A 20,152-nucleotide genomic window follows, 5' to 3' on the forward strand; every position below is an offset into this window, starting at 1 on the left:
TGATAGGTCTATTTTCCTAACACATTGTGTTAATGAACAATATAGGCATTTTACTGGATTTAGATGCATCCTTGACCTCTCAGATTGTTAATGTGATCAAGAACGGATTCTTCTTCAAATCCTTGAAAAGGGTATTGCATATATTGACATTTTCCCATAAGATTAAAGCAACTCTGTCCCTAGTCATTTCCTATTTGGGCCATGACAGTGGTGATTACTTTCGGCTTCCAGATGACCTCCTCAGACAGCTAAAGCACTTGTAAATTGCTCTTACATACTTCGACTTGGCAGGAACATGCGTATCTCTCAGACTATGGGCCTCATTCCGAGTATAGAGGTAGCCATGCCGCTATTAGCGGCATGGCTACCCCCATACTGGGTACCGGGTCCGGGTTCCCCGAATGGAGAAATACCGGGCCATTACGACCCTGGAGGGCCCGGTATTTGCCCATTCAGGGAACCCAGACCCTGTGCATCGCCATTCCCGTTCGAGCCCCATAGGGCTGAATGGGAATGGGGAGCATGCTAACAACGAGCCCGTTAATTACGTAAAACCAGGCGTCCTTAGCGGGTCCCGCGAGTGGACCTGGTAATAGTGCGCTAGGGGGTTAACAGCGCCGCAGCTCTACCGGCACCGTTAACCCCCCTACCTCACTCCTCGTAATGAGGCCCTATATGTTTTTGATATTGGCTGCCGTGATCCAGTGCTTCATGTTGAAGACTCTGGACGGTGAACAGTGCCTTCTATAAGCAACCTATCTCTTTAAACTCATGCTTGGTCATAAAACGCGACCCAACACTGAGCATTTGTTCATTCAATCTTCTAATCCAAACTTGACACTGCCGACAGAGAACGCAAGGGCAAGTTTTCACTGTATGGAATTTTCTATCAATCACTCTTCGATTACTATCCGACAACTGGGCCTTTCGGAAAAATCTTGAAATATTTCTCTTTCCCTATTAATGCTGCTTGCCTGATGTGGAGGTGTTCTTCAGTCAATGTCAAGAAGCCATTCTTACTGTTTGCGCACTTAAGAAAAACTCATAATAAAACAAGCATTAGCACATGGATTCTATTATAATCCTCTTCTCAGCCAATCGGAATGCTCAGAATGCAGTCTATTATGTCTTGTATAGACCTAATTCCAAGCATTCACACTTGAGCTGCAGTTGAGAAGCAGTGCAGAAACAATTATGGTCACCTGTGTAAAAGCTTAAGTGGATAAGGTGCAGTTCAGTTACCCAAACTAACACACTGAAATGAAGCAAAACATGTGCAAAGTTTATTGTTACTAGTACTATGTCCATTAAATTGAAACACAAGTTACTTAAGTGCGCCCATTTTTTTTCCCTACACTAAAAACACTTTCCTTTTTTCCTTGCCCTAATAGCTTTATATACCTCTGAAGGGGCTTTTGTCACCTGGTTTAATGACACTTCCCCAGGTCTGGTCTTAGATCGGCAACATCCCATGCAAAACAAAATGTGGCTTCCCTACACTGCCCCCAAGGAATTGTAAGAATTAACAAGCATGTGCAAGTTGCCCAATTTTAGGCTGATTTGGGATACTTTTCATGGCAGAAGGGATCATTTGAAAAAGTAGGGTGAGTGCACCAGCAGAAGGCATGTATGGCGTGCGGGACGGCAAAGGGATTTGCTCTGCTGGGGACTTTTCAGTCACCATTTACCTCAAGGACGTCCATTAGGAGGATTCTGTGTCAAAAGACTAATCACTGAAATCGAGCATTAAGGCCATGCAAATGACATGATGTCGCTGTGATTTTGAAATCGTAGATCTTTGGTAATTGTGCATGGCAGCACAACTCCCCAAATCAGCATTGCCAGAAATGGAAACCCGTCTATAGCCCAAACGGATTTAGGAATGACTTCAAAAGTAGCATACATGCTTCTCAAAGGGCCTAAGGTTCTGTTCAAAATACTTATTTATTTTAATTGTTTATTGTGAAATGGTATAAAGAAAAACCTCTATTCTCAAGACAGTGGACAACCACAGTTGGGGATTAGTAAACCTCTTACTCCGTGGAGTGAAGTCTAATATCTACAAAAAGAAGTTTAAGGTTTTTTCTTAAAAAAAGGGAAGAAAGTGCCACCACTTACATGGGTATCCTGTCTCACAGATAAGTTTTTAGGCAAAATTAGATATACATTTTATTAGTCATACAAAATTCATTTTAAAATAAAAAATTCATCATAAAAAATGATCATATCACATAGAACAAACAATCAATTCTAAAACCACACAAGTAATTCAGCTTCAATCGGTTCTAGTCTCAAATTTGATCTTTTGGTCAACCCGTATGACCCAATCACACTGAGTCCTCTCGCCTCGAAATCAACTTTTGGCTAATTCAGTTCTTAGTTTCCCAAAAACCCAACTTGTACACGTTTCTGTCCCATTATCACAACAATGTAGGACATTCTTCAGGGGTGTGTAGTGTCTTGTGTAGATCTTATTCAAGATGAAACCACATTTCCAAAATTCTATCTTCTTTTAGAAGTCGGTATACCCTGTTAATATAAAGGAGGCACTATATTACTCTCTCTTATCACAATGTTAGTCCATTGATTATGCTAACTTTTTAACCCTTAACCCCATAAGGGTGAAGAAAATGTTATTAATAACATACCTTCCTGACTCGAGGGTTCTCTATCCCGGAGTCTTCTTTCAACCTCAATTGGTTAAATTAAGGCAAATATCCAATTAATTAAGGACTTCATGCCTGTGTTCCTGTATCTTCTGTCCTAGTACACAATATACACACGTATTAGACTCTTATAACCCATAACTATGAGCTCAAAAGCCCTTGTTTTCCTCATGGAGGCATCTTACCATATAGTTCTAGACTTATGCCATCCAGGTTTACTCCATCAATACTGTATCCTTTCACTTGGTTCTGAAAACTTCATCTACCCTTCAGGCTATATATACCTGAAAGACATCAAAACGAAAACACAAAACACCTCAGTGGAATGTCCACGTGTTAAAATCTCCTACACATCTTGTTTAAGTAAGCAAAAAACATTACTTACTCATGACTCCCACTGGGGCTAGATGTCTTCAATATTGTCCTGCTAGCCCTATCCAGTGTGCTATCTACAGCACTCTAAATGCTCTTTCCCTTGATAGGAAAAAATGCAGGCTTGGTAGTATTCAAATATCCTGCTCTTAACTTCGACCCCGCTTGTTCAAAAAACGAGCAACGAACAGCTCAGGAGAAAATCTAGGTCCCGTGTTTGTCCCCGCGGGCAACGCGATGGCGTCATCACGCCCCACGCGGATCAGAAAACGCGTGTCGCGCAATGGTGACGTCACTACGTCCCGTGATATACATGCGCGAACCCATAGTTGGCAATTCAAGTCCCGGATCGCCCACTACTCCGCCATACTGCTGCAGAATGCTAGTCTGGCCACCCAGATGCCCTTATGACTGTAATTTCATCCTGAAAAAGCCCTCACAATAAATGTGAAACAAAAAACCATTTCAATTCAAAACACATTGAGTCGTTTCGAATCATTGCAGTAGAATCCTCCATACATTCTGAAAAACAGTCGGTATTATACATGTATTGTATACCCTCTGTAACAATTTCTCATATGTCATTAAATATAATATGTGCACATATTCGGTGATCAACATGATCTCTTAGTTACATCAATCCCAATTCAAAGTGCCCAATGGAAAAAAAGGAAAAACCGAGTCAGAGGTAGCTGCCTAGGTATTATGCCACTCCACGCCTTCATTCAGACCGTGGAGATGGCTTCTGGATAAAAAAATAAGTTTTTGTTCCAACTGTAATAACTTTCTATTGATCGATGAATGTGACTCCCCTTTGACTTGTTTCAGAATCACCCATTCAAATTCATTACTAGTATGTTTCTTTTCAATAAAATGTTTTACCATTGGCGCTTGTTCAACTCTATTCCTAATGCAGCTCCTATGCTCGATCATCCTTGTTTTACATTTTCTGTTTGTCTTTCCTATGTACATAAGTTGACATGGACATTTGATCAAATAAATGACATTACTTGTTTCACAATTTGTGTGTTCTGTCATTTGCCATATTTTACCCAAACCTAAGTCAACTGATGTAGTTTTCCTCGTTTGCTGACACATAGTACAGTTGCCACAGGGATAATGGCCCTGGACTGGTGAAAGGCCCCACAAATTTGTCTGTTGACCTATTCTCTTCTTAGTCTTAACATCATTCCTCATGACTAGCTCTCGTACAGTAGTGCTCTTTTTGAAAGCTATAATTGGACTTCCCATTTCCTTAGTCATAATTTTCTTCCAATTCCTCTGGATGATACTCTTGATTTTATATGATGGGGCAAATGTGCTTATTGACAAATTGGTAGACAGAGGATATCCCTCTTCTTTGGTCAAGAAGGCGGCTAAGAGAGCTTTCAATAATAACCGAGAAGCCCTCTTGGACCAACAAATACGTAGAGATAGAGATACCAGAGAAACCCCGCTAGTATTTGTGAATACATTTAGTAATCTTTCATATAAAATCAAGAGTATCATCCAGAGGAATTGGAAGAAAATTATGACTAAGGAAATGGGAAGTCCAATTATAGCTTTCAAAAAGAGCACTACTGTACGAGAGCTAGTCATGAGGAATGATGTTAAGACTAAGAAGAGAATAGGTCAACAGACGAATTTGTGGGGCCTTTCACCAGTCCAGGGCCATTATCCCTGTGGCAACTGTACTATGTGTCAGCAAACGAGGAAAACTACATCAGTTGACTTAGGTTTGGGTAAAATATGGCAAATGACAGAACACACAAATTGTGAAACAAGTAATGTCATTTATTTGATCAAATGTCCATGTCAACTTATGTACATAGGAAAGACAAACAGAAAATGTAAAACAAGGATGATCGAGCATAGGAGCTGCATTAGGAATAGAGTTGAACAAGCGCCAATGGTAAAACATTTTATTGAAAAGAAACATACTAGTAATGAATTTGAATGGGTGATTCTGAAACAAGTCAAAGGGGAGTCACATTCATCGATCAATAGAAAGTTATTACAGTTGGAACAAAAACTTATTTTTTTATCCAGAAGCCATCTCCACGGTCTGAATGAAGGCGTGGAGTGGCATAATACCTAGGCAGCTACCTCTGACTCGGTTTTTCCTTTTTTTCGATTGGGCACTTTGAATTGGGATTGATGTAACTAAGAGATCATGTTGATCACCGAATATGTGCACATATTATATTTAATGACATATGAGAAATTGTTACAGAGGGTATACAATACATGTATAATACCGACTTTTTTTTCAGAATGTATGGAGGATTCTACTGCAATGATTCGAAACGACTCAATGTGTTTTGAATTGAAATGGTTTTTTGTTTCACATTTATTGTGAGGTCTTTTTCAGGATGAAATTACAGTCATAAGGGCATCTGGGTGGCCAGACTAGCATTCTGCAGCAGTATGGCGGATTAGTGGGCGATCCGGGACTTGAATTGCCAACTATGGGTTCGCGCATGTATATCACGGGACGTAGTGACGTCACCATTGCGCGACACGCGTTTTCTGATCCGCGTGGGGCGTGATGACGCCATCGCGTTGCCCGCGAGGACAAACACGGGACCTAGATTTTCTCCTGAGCTGTTCGTTGCTCGTTTTTTGAACAAGCGGGGTCGAAGTTAAGAGCAGGATATTTGAATACTACCAAGCCTGCATTTTTTCCTATCAAGGGAAAGAGCATTTAGAGTGCTGTAGATAGCACACTGGATAGGGCTAGCAGGACAATATTGAAGACATCTAGCCCCAGTGGGAGTCATGAGTAAGTAATGTTTTTTGCTTACTTAAACAAGATGTGTAGGAGATTTTAACACGTGGACATTCCACTGAGGTGTTTTGTGTTTTCGTTTTGATGTCTTTCAGGTATATATAGCCTGAAGGGTAGATGAAGTTTTCAGAACCAAGTGAAAGGATACAGTATTGATGGAGTAAACAAGGATGGCATAAGTCTAGAACTATATGGTAAAATGCCTCCATGAGGAAAACAAGGGCTTTTGAGCTCATAGTTATGGGTTATAAGAGTCTAATACGTGTGTATATTGTGTACTAGGACAGAAGATAGAGGAACACAGGCATGAAGTCCTTAATTAATTGGATATTTGCCTTAATTTAACCAATTGAGGTTGAAAGAAGACTCTGGGATAGAGAACCCTCGAGTCAGGAAGGTATGTTATTAATAACATTTTCTTCACCCTTATGGGGTTAAGGGTTAAAAAGTTAGCATAATCAATGGACTAACATTGTGATAAGAGAGAGTAATATAGTGCCTCCTTTATATTAACAGGGTATACCGACTTCTAAAAGAAGATAGAATTTTGGAAATGTGGTTTCATCTTGAATAAGATCTACACAAGACACTACACACCCCTGAAGAATGTCCTACATTGTTGTGATAATGGGACAGAAACTTGTACAAGTTGGGTTTTTGGGAAACTAAGAACTGAATTAGCCAAAAGTTGATTTCGAAGCGAGGGGACTCAGTGTGATTGGGTCATACGGGTTGACCAAAAGATCAAATTTGAGACTAGAACCGATTGAAGCTGAATTACTTGTGTGGTTTTAGAATTGATTGTTTGTTCTATGTGAGATGATCATTTTTTATGATTAATTTTTTATTTTAAAATGAATTTTGTATGACTAATAAAATTTATATCTAATTTTGCCTAAAAACTTATCTGTGAGACAGGATACCCATGTAAGTGGTGGCACTTTCTTCCCTTTTTTTAAGAAAAAACCTTAAACTTCTTTTTGTAGATATTATAAAGAAAAACCTTACACAGATTTTAGAAAAAGATATGACATATTAAAAACCGTATATATACAACATCTATATTCATACAGTTTATAAATCACACATAGAACAATATTTCATACATTATAAAGTCACCTATAATAACCCCAACAGTTATCATTTAATACTCTTAAAACCGACAATGATAATTTGTTTAAATAGTTGGGTAATTCATATTACAATGCAAATTCTTCCTCGATTCAAAATAGCTAACACATAGCGAAAAGCTGCCAATTTAAGCCCTAAGTCTGACCATGTCAAAATCCTGGCCCAAAGTTTCTCAGCCATACATCCCTGTAAAACACGTTCAAAATGATTGCTTATTTCGCTCCTAAGAGTTTGACACAGAGTAAAAATGTGATATAATGTTTCTGGCACCTCATTACATAGTCTACACAGTCGTTTGGATATGGGCAACTGAAGTTTCGGCCCTATAATTTCAAGGGTTGGAACATAGTGAATCTAATTTACATAAATAGTTTACACCATCTAGGATCCGGAAATTTGATAAGATATGAAGGCCAGGTCCTGACAGCCCTCTCTTCCCTGCCTAGCCATGTACAAAGTTTATGCAAGGGAACTTTATGACAAGTGGTGCAACAGTCCATCAGCCATAATTTCCTTTCGGCTAGGTCTCGGTTGAGTAGACATTCCTCTAAGGGTATATTTACATTACTAAGTATGCATGTCCATGATGTTACTCCCTTAAACCTCAGTTTCTGAGAAACCAGATTTATGGCTTGAAAAATGTAATGGCTAGGAGGATCCATGATTTTACAATACAATTGTAAAGATTTCCAGTGAACAATAGTCTTAATTGAGACGACTCCCAGTTCATACCTAATAACATAAATAGGTAGATAGGAAGGTAATCCTAAGACACATCTCCCCAACAAACCCTCCAGTTTTTCCCATCTATACAAAACCTCCATATGGTTTATTTCTGAACCATAGGTTACAGCTGGTAATTATAATAATGAATTACTGGCAAAAGTGAGTATGTTGATTTAAATCAGCTGGGACGAATAGTATAAGGTTCTTTCCTTTAAATGACGAAAGAAAGGGGATGTGGGAGGTCTACATGCTTCACCTCGGGCAGTAATCTGGGGGGCAGGTCATTATTCCATTGTAATTACCCTTCGCTCGTTCTATAAGGTACAGGCGATTTCTCTTAATGCAATACCATTTTCTGAAGATTTATATGTTCATGTGTTTTCAATCCAAACCTTTAAAATATTCTTTAAACTCCTGATTCCGTAGGTTCCTCGCTCTTTGTGCAGTGAAAGTTGCTCTCCTGGTTACAGGAAGGCTCTGCGGCAGGGGCAACCGGTGTGCTGCTTCGACTGCGTCCAATGTAAGGAAGGAGAAATATCCACGCAGACAGGTAAGGGCAAAAGAGTACCACCAAAAGTCTTTAGTGACGAGAACATGTTAATGTTAATGTTAAAGGACATTTGTACCGCGCACTATCACCACCGGAGTGGTCCCAACATGCACTTTGAAATCAAACAATCCCACAAATGCACATTGTGAGCGTGCCATTTTGTGTTTTGTCGGATAGTTGGCATAAGCCATCTAATGAGCTAAAATGTTTACTTCGTATAGCTTTGTTCAGATAAGAAATACATATATCCCAAAAAGGATAACATCCACATCATTAAATACGCAGTACAGAAAAAAGAAGATTTAAATTCATGAGGCATAAATCAAATAGAATCAAATTTATAGCACCTTACACAGCTAAATTCCTATTTCTCTCATGAAGGTGCAAAGCCGAATCTAAAGTCTCGCTGTAGCAATGGTCACATCACTTTAAAAAAGAGAAAAGAAGCCATTGCACTTGTTAGGCTAGCCTAGACAATGTATGGCATAAGAAACATGTTCCTGTACTTTTTTTTAAAGGATAAAAGGGCGCAATATAATAAGAAGTGAATACTCCATTCTGCAGATATGAGCCAAAACTCTAGGTCTGGTTTTATGGGGACAGGAGGGGCTGGCTTTGGGAGCAGGAGCTGGCATAGTGAAGGCCAGGAGTACTTTGAATGCACTTCCATCCATCCATCCATAGCTATTGCAATAACCGCAGGTTTACCGGCCCACTGTCTACTATCCCAGTCTTAAACAAGCATTGTCAAAGCTAACAGTTTGGGGTTTTGGTTAGGCATGTGATCAGCATTTGCTAGGTACTGATAAATTGCTACATTGGTATAGGATTGCAACAGCCGGAAAATTCTTTATTACATCGACATATTTTTAGAAAATGAAACGGGCACTACCTGAACAATTATTTTATAAATGAAACACTGTATGTGGCACTAGCCAAAGCCTGGATTGCACTGTCCAGGAAAGCAATATACAGAAGAAATAGGGCGTCACCACCAGCATTGGCTGCACCCTCGTAGTAAAAACGACATTCAAAACTATATATGGGTAAAGAACATTCCTTCAATCTTCATAGATCCATGTTGCAGTCTTCGTTAAGGTAGCTCCTTCATCCACATCCTTCCTTCAGTGGATGAGACAATGGTCAATGCATTTCAGGCCCTATGTCCCCCGTTGGGGCAATCGCTGACACCCATTGGAGCTTGTTCCGGGATAATGCACCCTGATCTTCAAGGTCTATGATATGCGTGCCAGGAATATGGTAACGCAAACGCTCTTTATCCAACGTTACGTCAACGACACTATACAGTGGGGTATGCTTGAATGGTGAACAATTCCCGCATTATGGGCGCAATATATAGTGTATCGGTAGACCTTATGGAATAGCAACATTCACATTGCAGTAACATGCAACTATGAAGATTGAACGAATGTTCTTTACGCATAGATAGTATCTGAGGTTGTTTTTGCTATGAGGGTGCAGCCAATACTGGTGGTGATCCTCCAGTTCCTCTGTATATTATCTGGACATATGACCGCAGTGATTGGAAAATCCCTGTCCAATACCTGTACATAAGCCCCAACTGCTGGCTTTGGATTCGGGTTGAAAGACCTAATTAGAAATGTTCGAGGGAAAAAAGACTGAAGATTATTTTTTCGAAAATAATCTTCGGTCTTTTCTGCCCTGAACATTGCTGACTCAGCTCACACCCCCACCCATGCCCCTACCCACACCCCCAACACACCCCTACCCACACCCCTACCACCCACCCCCGTACTTACCTTGCATTACGACTTGCTGTGTCCCTGCGACGCCTGTTTGCTTTCACTTCTGTGATCGGAAACCGGCGCTGCAGGGTCCTTTCCCTTTTTATTTTTTGGGACAGCTGCAGGGGTGCCATCCACAACCCCCGCTCACAATAAAGTGAGCAAGGGTGCAGCCCCCAGCACCGAATGCATGATCTGGTCGAACATTTTTCGAACGCCCGAAATTCGGCCAAATCACGCATTTGTTTTTGTTTTTTTTAGAAAATTTTGGACGAATACGCTGGCTTTGACTTTGCTGGTTTTTAACAGGACTTGATGGCAAAGAAGGGATAATAATCAAGTGGCTGAAGGCACACCTGGTTAAGACAAGTTCATTATTCCAGTAGCCATTTACAGCAGCAATTAAGTCATTGACTCTCCGTAGACTGTTTAGAAAAAGCACTGGCAAACTACATTTTAATGTTACTGCTTGAAAGAGTGAGCTGAAAGAGAACCCAGGGGGATGTGTTTTGGAAGGGAAAGGCCATGTGCTGGGTGGAAATAGTCATTCAGATTAGCATGGCCATGGGCAATTAAAGGGTGGCTAAAAAAAGCCAAACAACAACCACAAGCTGTGTGTACCTCCTCAAATGTCAACTCCCTCCTACAAGTATCCCTGTGCAATAGTTTCCTCCTATAGGTGGTGCTTAAGCGCCGGCTATTAGCCCACACTAAAACCATCCATAATGGAATTGTTTTGCATGTCTAGCAATTATTTGCACCTATCACAGGCAGATTAGCACCCCCTGCAAAGTGCAGCTGATGGACACAGCAGGCAGCTGAGCTAAGACTTACCTTGTTTTATTTTCTTTTGGCGGAGGGAGATGAACAGCAACATCTTTCTTCACTTTCCTTCCCCTGCTGAGTGGGCGTTGCCCTCCGCTCCCTCTATGTCCCTTGCCCTCTGCTGCCTGTTACAGGAAGGAGTGGCCAGTCTGAGACCTTGTGTGACAAGGAGGGAGCACGTGCTATACACTGAGACCAACTGTGGAGCTCGAGGGAGGTAGAGCATGAAACACAGAAAAGAGAGCCTGCTGAGCCAACCCCCTGCCAATGGCAAAAGACCCTTTGGGGGAGGGGGCCCTGGACCGGGCCCAACAGATCCAGAGACAATCTGGAAGTGATATATAAAGGTGAGAAACAAGGAATGACCCGAGCTCTTAAAGGATCTGCACCTCTATGATTCCTCCCAAGGGCATCTGCCAGAAGACAATGCTCATCTATGAACACACTAGTAGGATCACACCCCTGCCCACCCCGCCTTGGACGCTTCGAGAAGTAGCTTCAAACTTGGGAACCCACTCCTCTTTCTACAATCTGTGTTTTTTTTTCTCCCTAAGACTACACTCCACCCCAAACATTCACCTCTATAAGCATCTGGACTCCTCCGCCGATCATCCCTCAACCTTGAGCCCGTGACCTCCTTACTACAATTCAGATCTACCACCTCATTTCCGGGCCTAAAGCATCTGGACTCCTCCAACCACAGACTCGAGTACCTACACCCCCAGACTCTTTTGACTCCTTCCAGCTGTCTCTCACCACTGTCTTTAGTTCAGCTTGGATGCCATCCCCAATTTGGACTCCCCAACTTGAATCCCCTACACCTGCTCCCGCTGACCCTATGGGATCCGCCATATCTCCCTTTCACCTTGCCTTCTCCCCCCTCCACCCTCCATTCCCCCTCCTCCTCTCCCTTCTACTCTCTTCTTTCCTCCTTATGCCTAGTCCACTTCACTATCCTCTCCCCCACTCCTTTAGCCACTCCCCTTCTCACCGTCCTTACCTTCTCTACCCCCCCACTGTCAACCACGCTGCCCTCATGAACATTGCTCTCTGGAACAACAGATCCATCTGTAACAAAACCGCGGCTACCCTTGATCTATTCTTCCGTCTCAACCTTCATTTCCTCTGCCTCACTGAAACCTGGATTCCTCCTCATAACACCTCTGTCCCTGCTTCCTTTATGACCTCCTCTTCCTCTTTCCTCCATACTCCCCGTCCCTCTGGCCGTGGTGGTGGCTTTGGTCTCCTGTACCACTCCAAATACATCTCCTCCTCTTCTTCCCCAACTCTCCCCTCTTTCCCTTCCTTTGAATTCCTATTTAAGTCATTCCCCTCTCCCCACCCTATGTCCTTCCTGATTATCTATTGTCTCCCTGGTCCTCTCTCCTCCTTCTTTGATGACCTAGATCACCTCCTATCACTTATTTCTCCCTCACCCTCTCCTCTACCTGTTCTTGGTGACTTTAATATTCATCTTCCCTCTCCCCCCCAATCTTCTCCTCTCCTCTCCATCCTTGATTCCTACCTCCTCTTCCCCCTTCCTTCATCCCCGACGCACTCCTCTGGTTCCACTCTTGACCTCATCTTTAACTCCTCCTATCCCTCCTCCCCTATCTCCTCTCTTCCTGTTTATCTCTCTGACCATGCCTTACTTTCGTTCTCCCTTTCTCCTCTTCCTCCCCCCACTAAGTCTAATCCCTCCTCTCCGATCTACTCGCGTCGTGACCTGCGCGATTTTGACACTACCCTCTTCTCCGACACTTGCTCCTCTTCTCTTCCATCTCTCAAAAACTTTGCACTAATCTCTCCCGACGACGCTCTCTCTTCCCTCTCATCCTCTATCACCGCTACCCTTGACCATCTCTACCCCCTTTCTCTCTTCTGCCCTACTCAGAAACCTTCTGAACCCTGGCTTACTTCCCATCTCCGCTCTATGCGGCACCTTCTCAGGCGATTAGAGAGACTCTTGCTCAAAACTCCCTCGCTTTCAAATCAATCCTCTTACTTCTCCTACCACGCACTTTACAATTCTTGTCTTGCAACGGCCAAATCCTCCTACTACTCTAACCTTCTTCAGTCTCAAGCTTCCCATCCTCGTTGGATTTTTCAAACTCTTTCCCGCCTTCTATCTCCTCCCACTCCTGATCCCTCATCCAATTCCACACTTTCTCCCTCTGAATTTGCCAACTACTTTTCCTCCAAAATCATCACACTCAGGCAAAAAATGAACCCCCTCTCTGACTGCCTCCCTCCTCCTCCCCCCTCTCCTCCCTCCTTCATCATGTCTGTCTTCTGTGCTGTTTCCCCTTCTGATGTCTCCTCTCTTCTTTCCAAAGCCCACCCCACGTCCGCCCCCTCTCACCATCTCTCCTCCGCTCTCATCCCTAAGATCTATCCTCTCATTATCCCTTACCTTACCACTTTCTTCAACTCCTGCCTCTCCTCATCTACCTTTCCCCTCTGCCTTCAAACACGCAACGATTATTCCTATTCTTAAGAAACCCTCTGCTGATCCACTGATCACTGCTAACTACAGACATATCTCTCTTCTGCCTTTCCTTTCTAAACTCCTTGAACGCCTTGCCTACTCTCAACTCTCTTCCTTTGTCTCTACTTCCTCTCTTTCTTCCCCCTTTCCAATCTGGCTTCCGTCCCAAACATTCCAATGACACTGCTCTCACCTCTATTCTCAACTCACTCCTCTCCGCTTGTCACGCTAAACAATCCTCTCTTCTTATTCTCCTTGATTACTCTGCCGCTTTTGACACTGTCGATCACCCACTCCTGCTCCTTACTCTCTCCTCCTTTGGATTCAAAGGCCCTGTTCTAAAATCGCTATCCTCTTATCTTTCTGCCCGTTCCTTTGCTGTTTCATGGGGAGGCCAGACCTCTCCTTCCTTCCCTCTAACTTACGGTGTTCCTCAAGGCTCTGTACTTGGTCCTTTCGTCTTCTCTCTCTACACCTCCTTTATCACCCCTGTTATCTCCTCCTTTGGCATCTCCCATCTCTGTCCAGTCATTTGGTCGAAAGACATTTGGTCGAAAGCCAAATGGTCGACGGAATTTGGTCGAAAGCCAAATGGTCGAATTTGTTTTTTATTTATATATATATTTTTTAGGTTTTCGTTTAGGGAAAAAAGGTTTTTTTTTTAGAAAAAAAGGGGTTTGGGGGACCCCCCCCCAAAAAAAAAAAAGTGAAAATACAAAAAAATAAAATTTGACCATTTGTCTTTCGACCAAATGGTGTCGACCATTTGTCCTGTCGACCTTTTTTTTTCGACCAAATGACTGGTAACCTCTCCCATCATTTCTATGCTGATGATACTCAGCTCTTTCTCTCTTTCTCCTCCTTCACACCTGACCTCCATCTTAAACTCTCCTCTTGTCTCACAGCCATCAAGAACTGGATGTCCTCCCGCTTTCTTTCCCTCAACACCGATAAAACCGAAGTCCTTTTCTACCCTCTAATACTCTTCCCCCTCCTTCTCCTCCCCCTTTTATCCACTTTCCTCCCTCCGATCTCCCTATCTCCTCCCATGCTCGCAATCTAGGCATTCTATTTGACTACTCTCTCTCCTTCTCGCAACACATTTCCCTCACTTCCCGCACCTGCCGATACCACCTCTACAATATTCGCAAAATCCGCCCCTCTCTTACATTCCATGCTACCAAACTACTAATTTTCTCGCTCATTTTTTCCTGCCTCTTCTACTGCTCCTTTCTATTCTTCGGACTTCCCTCTTCTCAGCTTGCCCCTCTTAAATCCATATACCACTCTGCCATTCGTACCCTTTGTTTCCTTACCTCCTGCGACTCCATCTCCTCTTCGCTCTCTCACCTTGGCTGGCTACCTTTCCACCTGCAACTAAAATTCCACGTTCTCTGCCTTGTTTTCAAATCCCTCCATGATCTTGCTCCTCCTTATCTCTCCTCCCTTCTTTCCTTCTACTCCCCCTCTCGCTCCCTTCGTACCGCTGACCGCTTCCTTCTCACTGAACCTCCTTCCCCCTGTGCTTCCTCCCAGTTCCGCTCCTTCCACCTTCTTGCTCCTCTGCACTGGAACTCTCTCCCCCTCCCAATCCGCTCTTCCTCTACCTTCACCTCATTTCGCACTTCCCTTAAATCCCTCCTTCTCCATTCCCCACCTTGAAGCCCCCCCTACCCTCTCCATCCCCCCTGTTTCTCCCCTCTTTTAATTCCTCTCTCCCCTCTCCCATTACATTCTTTCTCCCTTTCTTCTACACTTATTCTATCCTTCTCCTGCCCCCTCACCACTCCTATCCCCACTCCTCCCCCCCTCTCAGTTAATTGCTCCTTGCACTGTTTTGTAGAATGATTCAAGTTGTATTCTTGCTCACAATGTTAATTGTTGTTATCTCTCTGTATTTGTTGTTCCTTTGTACAGTGCCTTGGTGTAAGGCACTCAATAAATAAATAAATCAATCAATATACTCACACTGTGTGGACACAGGATGTAAACAGTCAGAGTGTCCCTGGCAATCTGCATACATATACAGATGATACATGGAGCAGACATCTGGGTTTCATAGGTAGGCTGCCTACATCTAGGCTTTGCTGGAGTGCATGATTCACACACGCTGGAGTCCCTGACTTGCTCTTGACAAGCAACCTTGGATGCAAGTTTGCAGAGGCACACTTTGCATAAATACACTGGAGCAATGGCAGTTTGCATAGATGCAGAGGTTGCATAGACATGTGCTGCACACATGCTTAGAGTCACTGGCATGCTGCATATGGATGGACAGCAAGATAGCTCAGGGAGTTAAACGCCCCTTGTATGCATCTGTGTTAAGGCGACAAGAAACAGCTTTTAATAATTCCTAGAATTGAACCTAAGTGCCCAGTCAGAATTAAATATATGAACAAAATGTGCTTGTGTGAGTGTTTGAGTGAATTTGCGTTTGTGCGTGCATGTGAGTATGTGTCTAATTTTGCAAGTACATGTATGGGTGTTTGCGGGGTGTGGGCGGAGTAAGAGGAAATGGTGAACTTAAGCAATGAGACACTGGGGCAGAACTTAGCGACAAGAGCCACACTGGGCAGAGCTGGGCAGTGATAGCAAGGTTGGAGCAGAACTGTGATCCCTTTTGAGGGGCAGTTAAGGGTGAGCTGTGGCAGAGCTTGAGTAAACAAAAGACACCCCAGAAGGAACTCATCCAAAGAACTTTTTTCAATTTCACAACACATACACATGCTAACATTCGATATAAAAGGGGTCCATCGTCTATATTACAGTTACGAGAAGATCAACGTTCTCAATGCGCACCGCACCTCATCATTACTGCATACCTCCACACCTGAAGGTCTTATTTAAAGCCAGGCTACCAATTTAAACCCTGTTATTTGGTGGTGTTTCACAGTCAAGCAGCTTTTCTGGCAAATGTGTCAACCAAGAATTGCAACCAGAGTCATGGCTACTGAGAAGCATCCACCGGGACTCCTCCTAAGTCCGGAAAATAAATAAATAGGGTATTCACTGGGGAGGGCTCAGTAAAAGTGAATCAAGAATCAAAGAACACTGAGGGGCAACTTCCGGATGCAAATGGCAATGCCTATAGAATATAAGCAATCATATATCCAGCATATGTCATCAGGTCAAGGAGCCACAACGTTTATTTAGTGGGTGGGATATGAGTGACCATTACACTTACTTACTCATGGCAAACAATTCCAATTTATCGATAGGCTTCCGATAAAAGTCTTTCAATACCTACTCCCCAGATCATGTGTCTGCCTTCATAGTATCCTCCAGCTGGGCTCTAACTCGGAAAGCCTTGGAAGCTATAGCACCCCCAGGGTGAATGGACCCCAGAGAGAGATGTCGACCCCTGCCTGTGCAAGAGTACAATGGACCCACTGGGCTAGAGACTGGGAGGAGACTGTGTTAGGAGGCTTGCTCACGACAATATGGAACAGACCTTTATCGTCTCACCAAATCGCGGGAGAAGCTGCCTCAATGCACTTTATCCAGTGCACCACACATTAATTAAGATGACATTAAAACTCAAGGATAGAAAATTATCACTTCGTTCTTCTCGAGATATGAAATCTAATTCTGGAGAATATACCCTTCATACCACCAAACCTGGAGCTTGAACACTGGACACCAAGCACAAAAGGGTTGTCAATTTACAAGACAAGGCTATTCTAGATAGATCTCTGTTGTTTGTCCATTACATAAAAAGGTTCAAAACATAACTGACATCCCACAGGATGGGGTAGAGGGAAGCTGGATGGAAACCGGTTCATATGCCATTGAGCCTTCCACAGGCCCTCATCCAGCCGTTGTTGCCCTGAAGACATCGTGAACCAGTAGGAATGTACAGTTCTATACGCTTTACCTTCAACTAACATGGATGCCTAGAAATTAAAAACATCCACCAAAGGGGCTGAAACGGGATGCTTTTCCCTTAACATACACCAGCTACTCCACACTGCACCAGCAGCTATGTAATGCAGGCAATTAGATGGGGCCCAACTACCTCTAATAAGATTATGTGCCTTCCCCAAGAGAATCAGGTTTCTCCAGCAAGACCTGACATTCCTCCATCTGTAAACTGTTCCTCAGCAGCCTAGTGATCCGTCAGGATAAAGGGACACTGTGGGAGTTAGATTAGAGCTGGATATAAAAAGACAATCAATATGAGCTCCTCTTGTTCACTTCCAGCCTTGGCCAGCATTCTGCCAATCATTGCAAAGAGGGGAAAGATATAATCCCATGCTTCAAGTTTTTAGGAACACACGGGATAATGGCACAGATTCCAGCTGAAGAGGCACAGAAGTTGGGTGTAGGTGAGAGGCAAAAATGCCTGTGTGCAGCAGTACCCAAGGCTTGTTCAGAGTCTGAAAGATGACCTTGTCCAGCTGAGATCCCTGAGGCATCTAGAGCTCAAATCTTCTCTGGCATTGTAAAGCCCTGGAATGTACTCTTCAGTTACTAAGATGTGGTTCTCCAGGCAATAGTGATACACCTCTGATTCTAGCTCTGCTAACAGGCTAGATCAGGTGCTTTTTAAATGGTTGCTTTATCAGAATGTCAAAACGTTCTTCTTGAGGAGCATACAACAGCCTCTGAGTCTTTGGGAAACAATCATTTTTCAGAGAATCAAGGTAAGTCCTTTAAACAGCTGATGTGCATGCTGAGCTCTGTTGGTAACTAATTGGCTGTGATAATCCACTTCTCCATATGCTGGAACCACCAAAGAAGTTCTACACTTGTGTCTTCTCAGAGTGTCACCTGTGTGCGCAACATATTCCTGTTGAGATACTGCACTGCAATGGCTCTGGAAAGATCACCTGAACGGAGGATGATATAGCAGACTGATGATCGTTGCCATCTCCCTGACTGACATTTTTTACTGTTTAGGTGGGGGTGCCCCCGGTGAGGTGCTCATATTGTTCGAGTACATCTGCCCCCAGTACCTCTACCTCCTGTTGGGTGAAGTTGGGGTGCCACAACCCAGGAGTTGGAGAGGAGGAGTCATCCTTGGAAGATGTGGAGTCATCCTGTGGGGTGGCAGGGGTTGTGGTGATAGGTGCAGACAGTATGGTGGGAGCAGTCATGGCTGGGGGTGAGCCAGGAGAGAACTCCCCACAGGGCAGATCCACAGTTCCCACGTGAGTGGCAGTCCCCCTTCACCACTCTTCCTCGTCCGTTGTCAAGGGAGTGCATAGGAGTACCCACATTTTACTGGGCTTGGGAAGTAGGGACATTGAATGTGGCAGGGTGCACCAGTGCTGGTGGGCCTGGCGGTGTCCTGCTTGCCCATGGTGCACCCTCCTCACGGACACCTCTGGTAGAGGCACTGGCATCCTTCGCAGTGACCTGCCTGCCCCTGCTCTTTGTGTTCCCCCTGCACAGACCGGAGGGTCCCTTCTGTGGTTGTGTTTCAGCCCTGCCTCCATGAAATTTCATGCTCCCTTCCCTGTCTGCAGTCGACCACGTGTACTGGCACGGTCACCCTTTATGTGATGAGCGAGGCCTATGGTTGGTAGGCATACTCACTGATTGCATGGCACCACACTATGGTGGAAGTCACGCCATAGGTTGGCTGGCCATCCACTTCGGCATGGGTGCATTCACTACTTCCACCAATGTTCTAGGGGCGGTGCCTGCAGGGAGCCTGGACTCTAGAATGCAAGGGCTGTGGCATACATATGCACACAGGTCAATACCCAAGGGCTTGCAAAGCAGCATTGGCATGTTTGTGTGCCACCTGTGCATGCCGCTTCTACTTGGGATCAATGGTTTATGTTTCATGCTTTGGACCTACATGACATTGACTTGTACTGGGTAAATCTGTGACTATTCTGGGGACAGCTTGACCCTGTCAGTCAGTAATGTAATGCAGTGTACATACATGGGCACTTGTGTGGGACAGCGCAACTTGCATGTGGTTGGTGCCACTCGCATATATCTGCATGTGCCATGGGCACCTAAGAGTCATGATATTCAGCGTCATGTGTGCTTGATGTTTGTCGTGCAGCAGAAATGGTCCACTGGTGTATATGCCTGCCGTGAATGGCATTACATACATTTAGGCGGCTGACTGTTAGTAGTGGCAGAGCGTGTTGCCTTTAACTGTGTGTGTCAAGATTGCAATTTGACACAGGCTGCCTAATGTATGTTTGGAATCATGACACATTAAGTGTTGGACTGTTTGATGAGGAATGGACTGCTGAATGTTTGTGAGTTCGATCTGCACACCCTGTGGCCCTGGTGTTGTGTGCTTGACACATGTTTGTGTGACTTCAATGACAAGGCTTTCTGGGGCCTGGGTCCAAAATACCTTCAGCTATCCCTCCGCAAATACCTCCCCTCTCGAGCACTTCGCTCCTCTACGTCGAACTCCCTCAGAGTCAGTCGTTTTTCAAAGAAACAAGCTGGGGGTAGATCTCTGTCTTCGGCTGGGGCCTCCCTCTGGAACAGCCTCCCTGCCACTCTAAAACTTGAGGAGAACCATCTCCGGTTCTGGAAGCACCTCAAGAGCTTCCTCTTTTCTTCTGCCTTCGCTCCCCCTCTCCCCTGCTGATCTGTTCTCTATTGGCACCATGCACCTGGCCACCCTCTGTGCTCTGAGCCCAGGTACCTGCACACCCTACCACCCTCCCGCACTGCCTCCAGGCCACCCCTTGCACTGGGGTCTGTATCTGTACCCATACAGCACCCCCCCTTTTTCTTCCTGCACTTATCAGACCTGCCCTGTCTGCTGCCTTAAACCTAGCACTTGCAAATTGCTGGCTGCACTACCACTGTTTGCTGCCTTTATTATTTATTTATTATTATTTATCTGTTTCTCCTCTGCTT

At 44.1% G+C, this 20,152-nt stretch overlaps 1 protein-coding gene across 1 annotated transcript in view; it reads left to right on the top strand.

Moving 5' to 3' along the window:
• Positions 1–20,152, top strand: part of LOC138580006 (extracellular calcium-sensing receptor-like) — a 114,175-nt gene that overhangs the window by 50,963 nt on the left and 43,060 nt on the right. The window contains exon 5 of the mRNA XM_069650236.1: positions 8,110–8,233. Coding sequence (XP_069506337.1) covers positions 8,110–8,233 — 124 coding nt within the window. The remainder of the gene's footprint in view (positions 1–8,109; positions 8,234–20,152) is intronic.

The sequence above is a fragment of the Ambystoma mexicanum genome, chromosome 3p (assembly GCF_040938575.1).
Source record: "Ambystoma mexicanum isolate Mex_15411 chromosome 3p, UKY_AmexF1_1, whole genome shotgun sequence".
In the NCBI taxonomy this organism is placed as follows: domain Eukaryota; kingdom Metazoa; phylum Chordata; class Amphibia; order Caudata; family Ambystomatidae; genus Ambystoma; species Ambystoma mexicanum.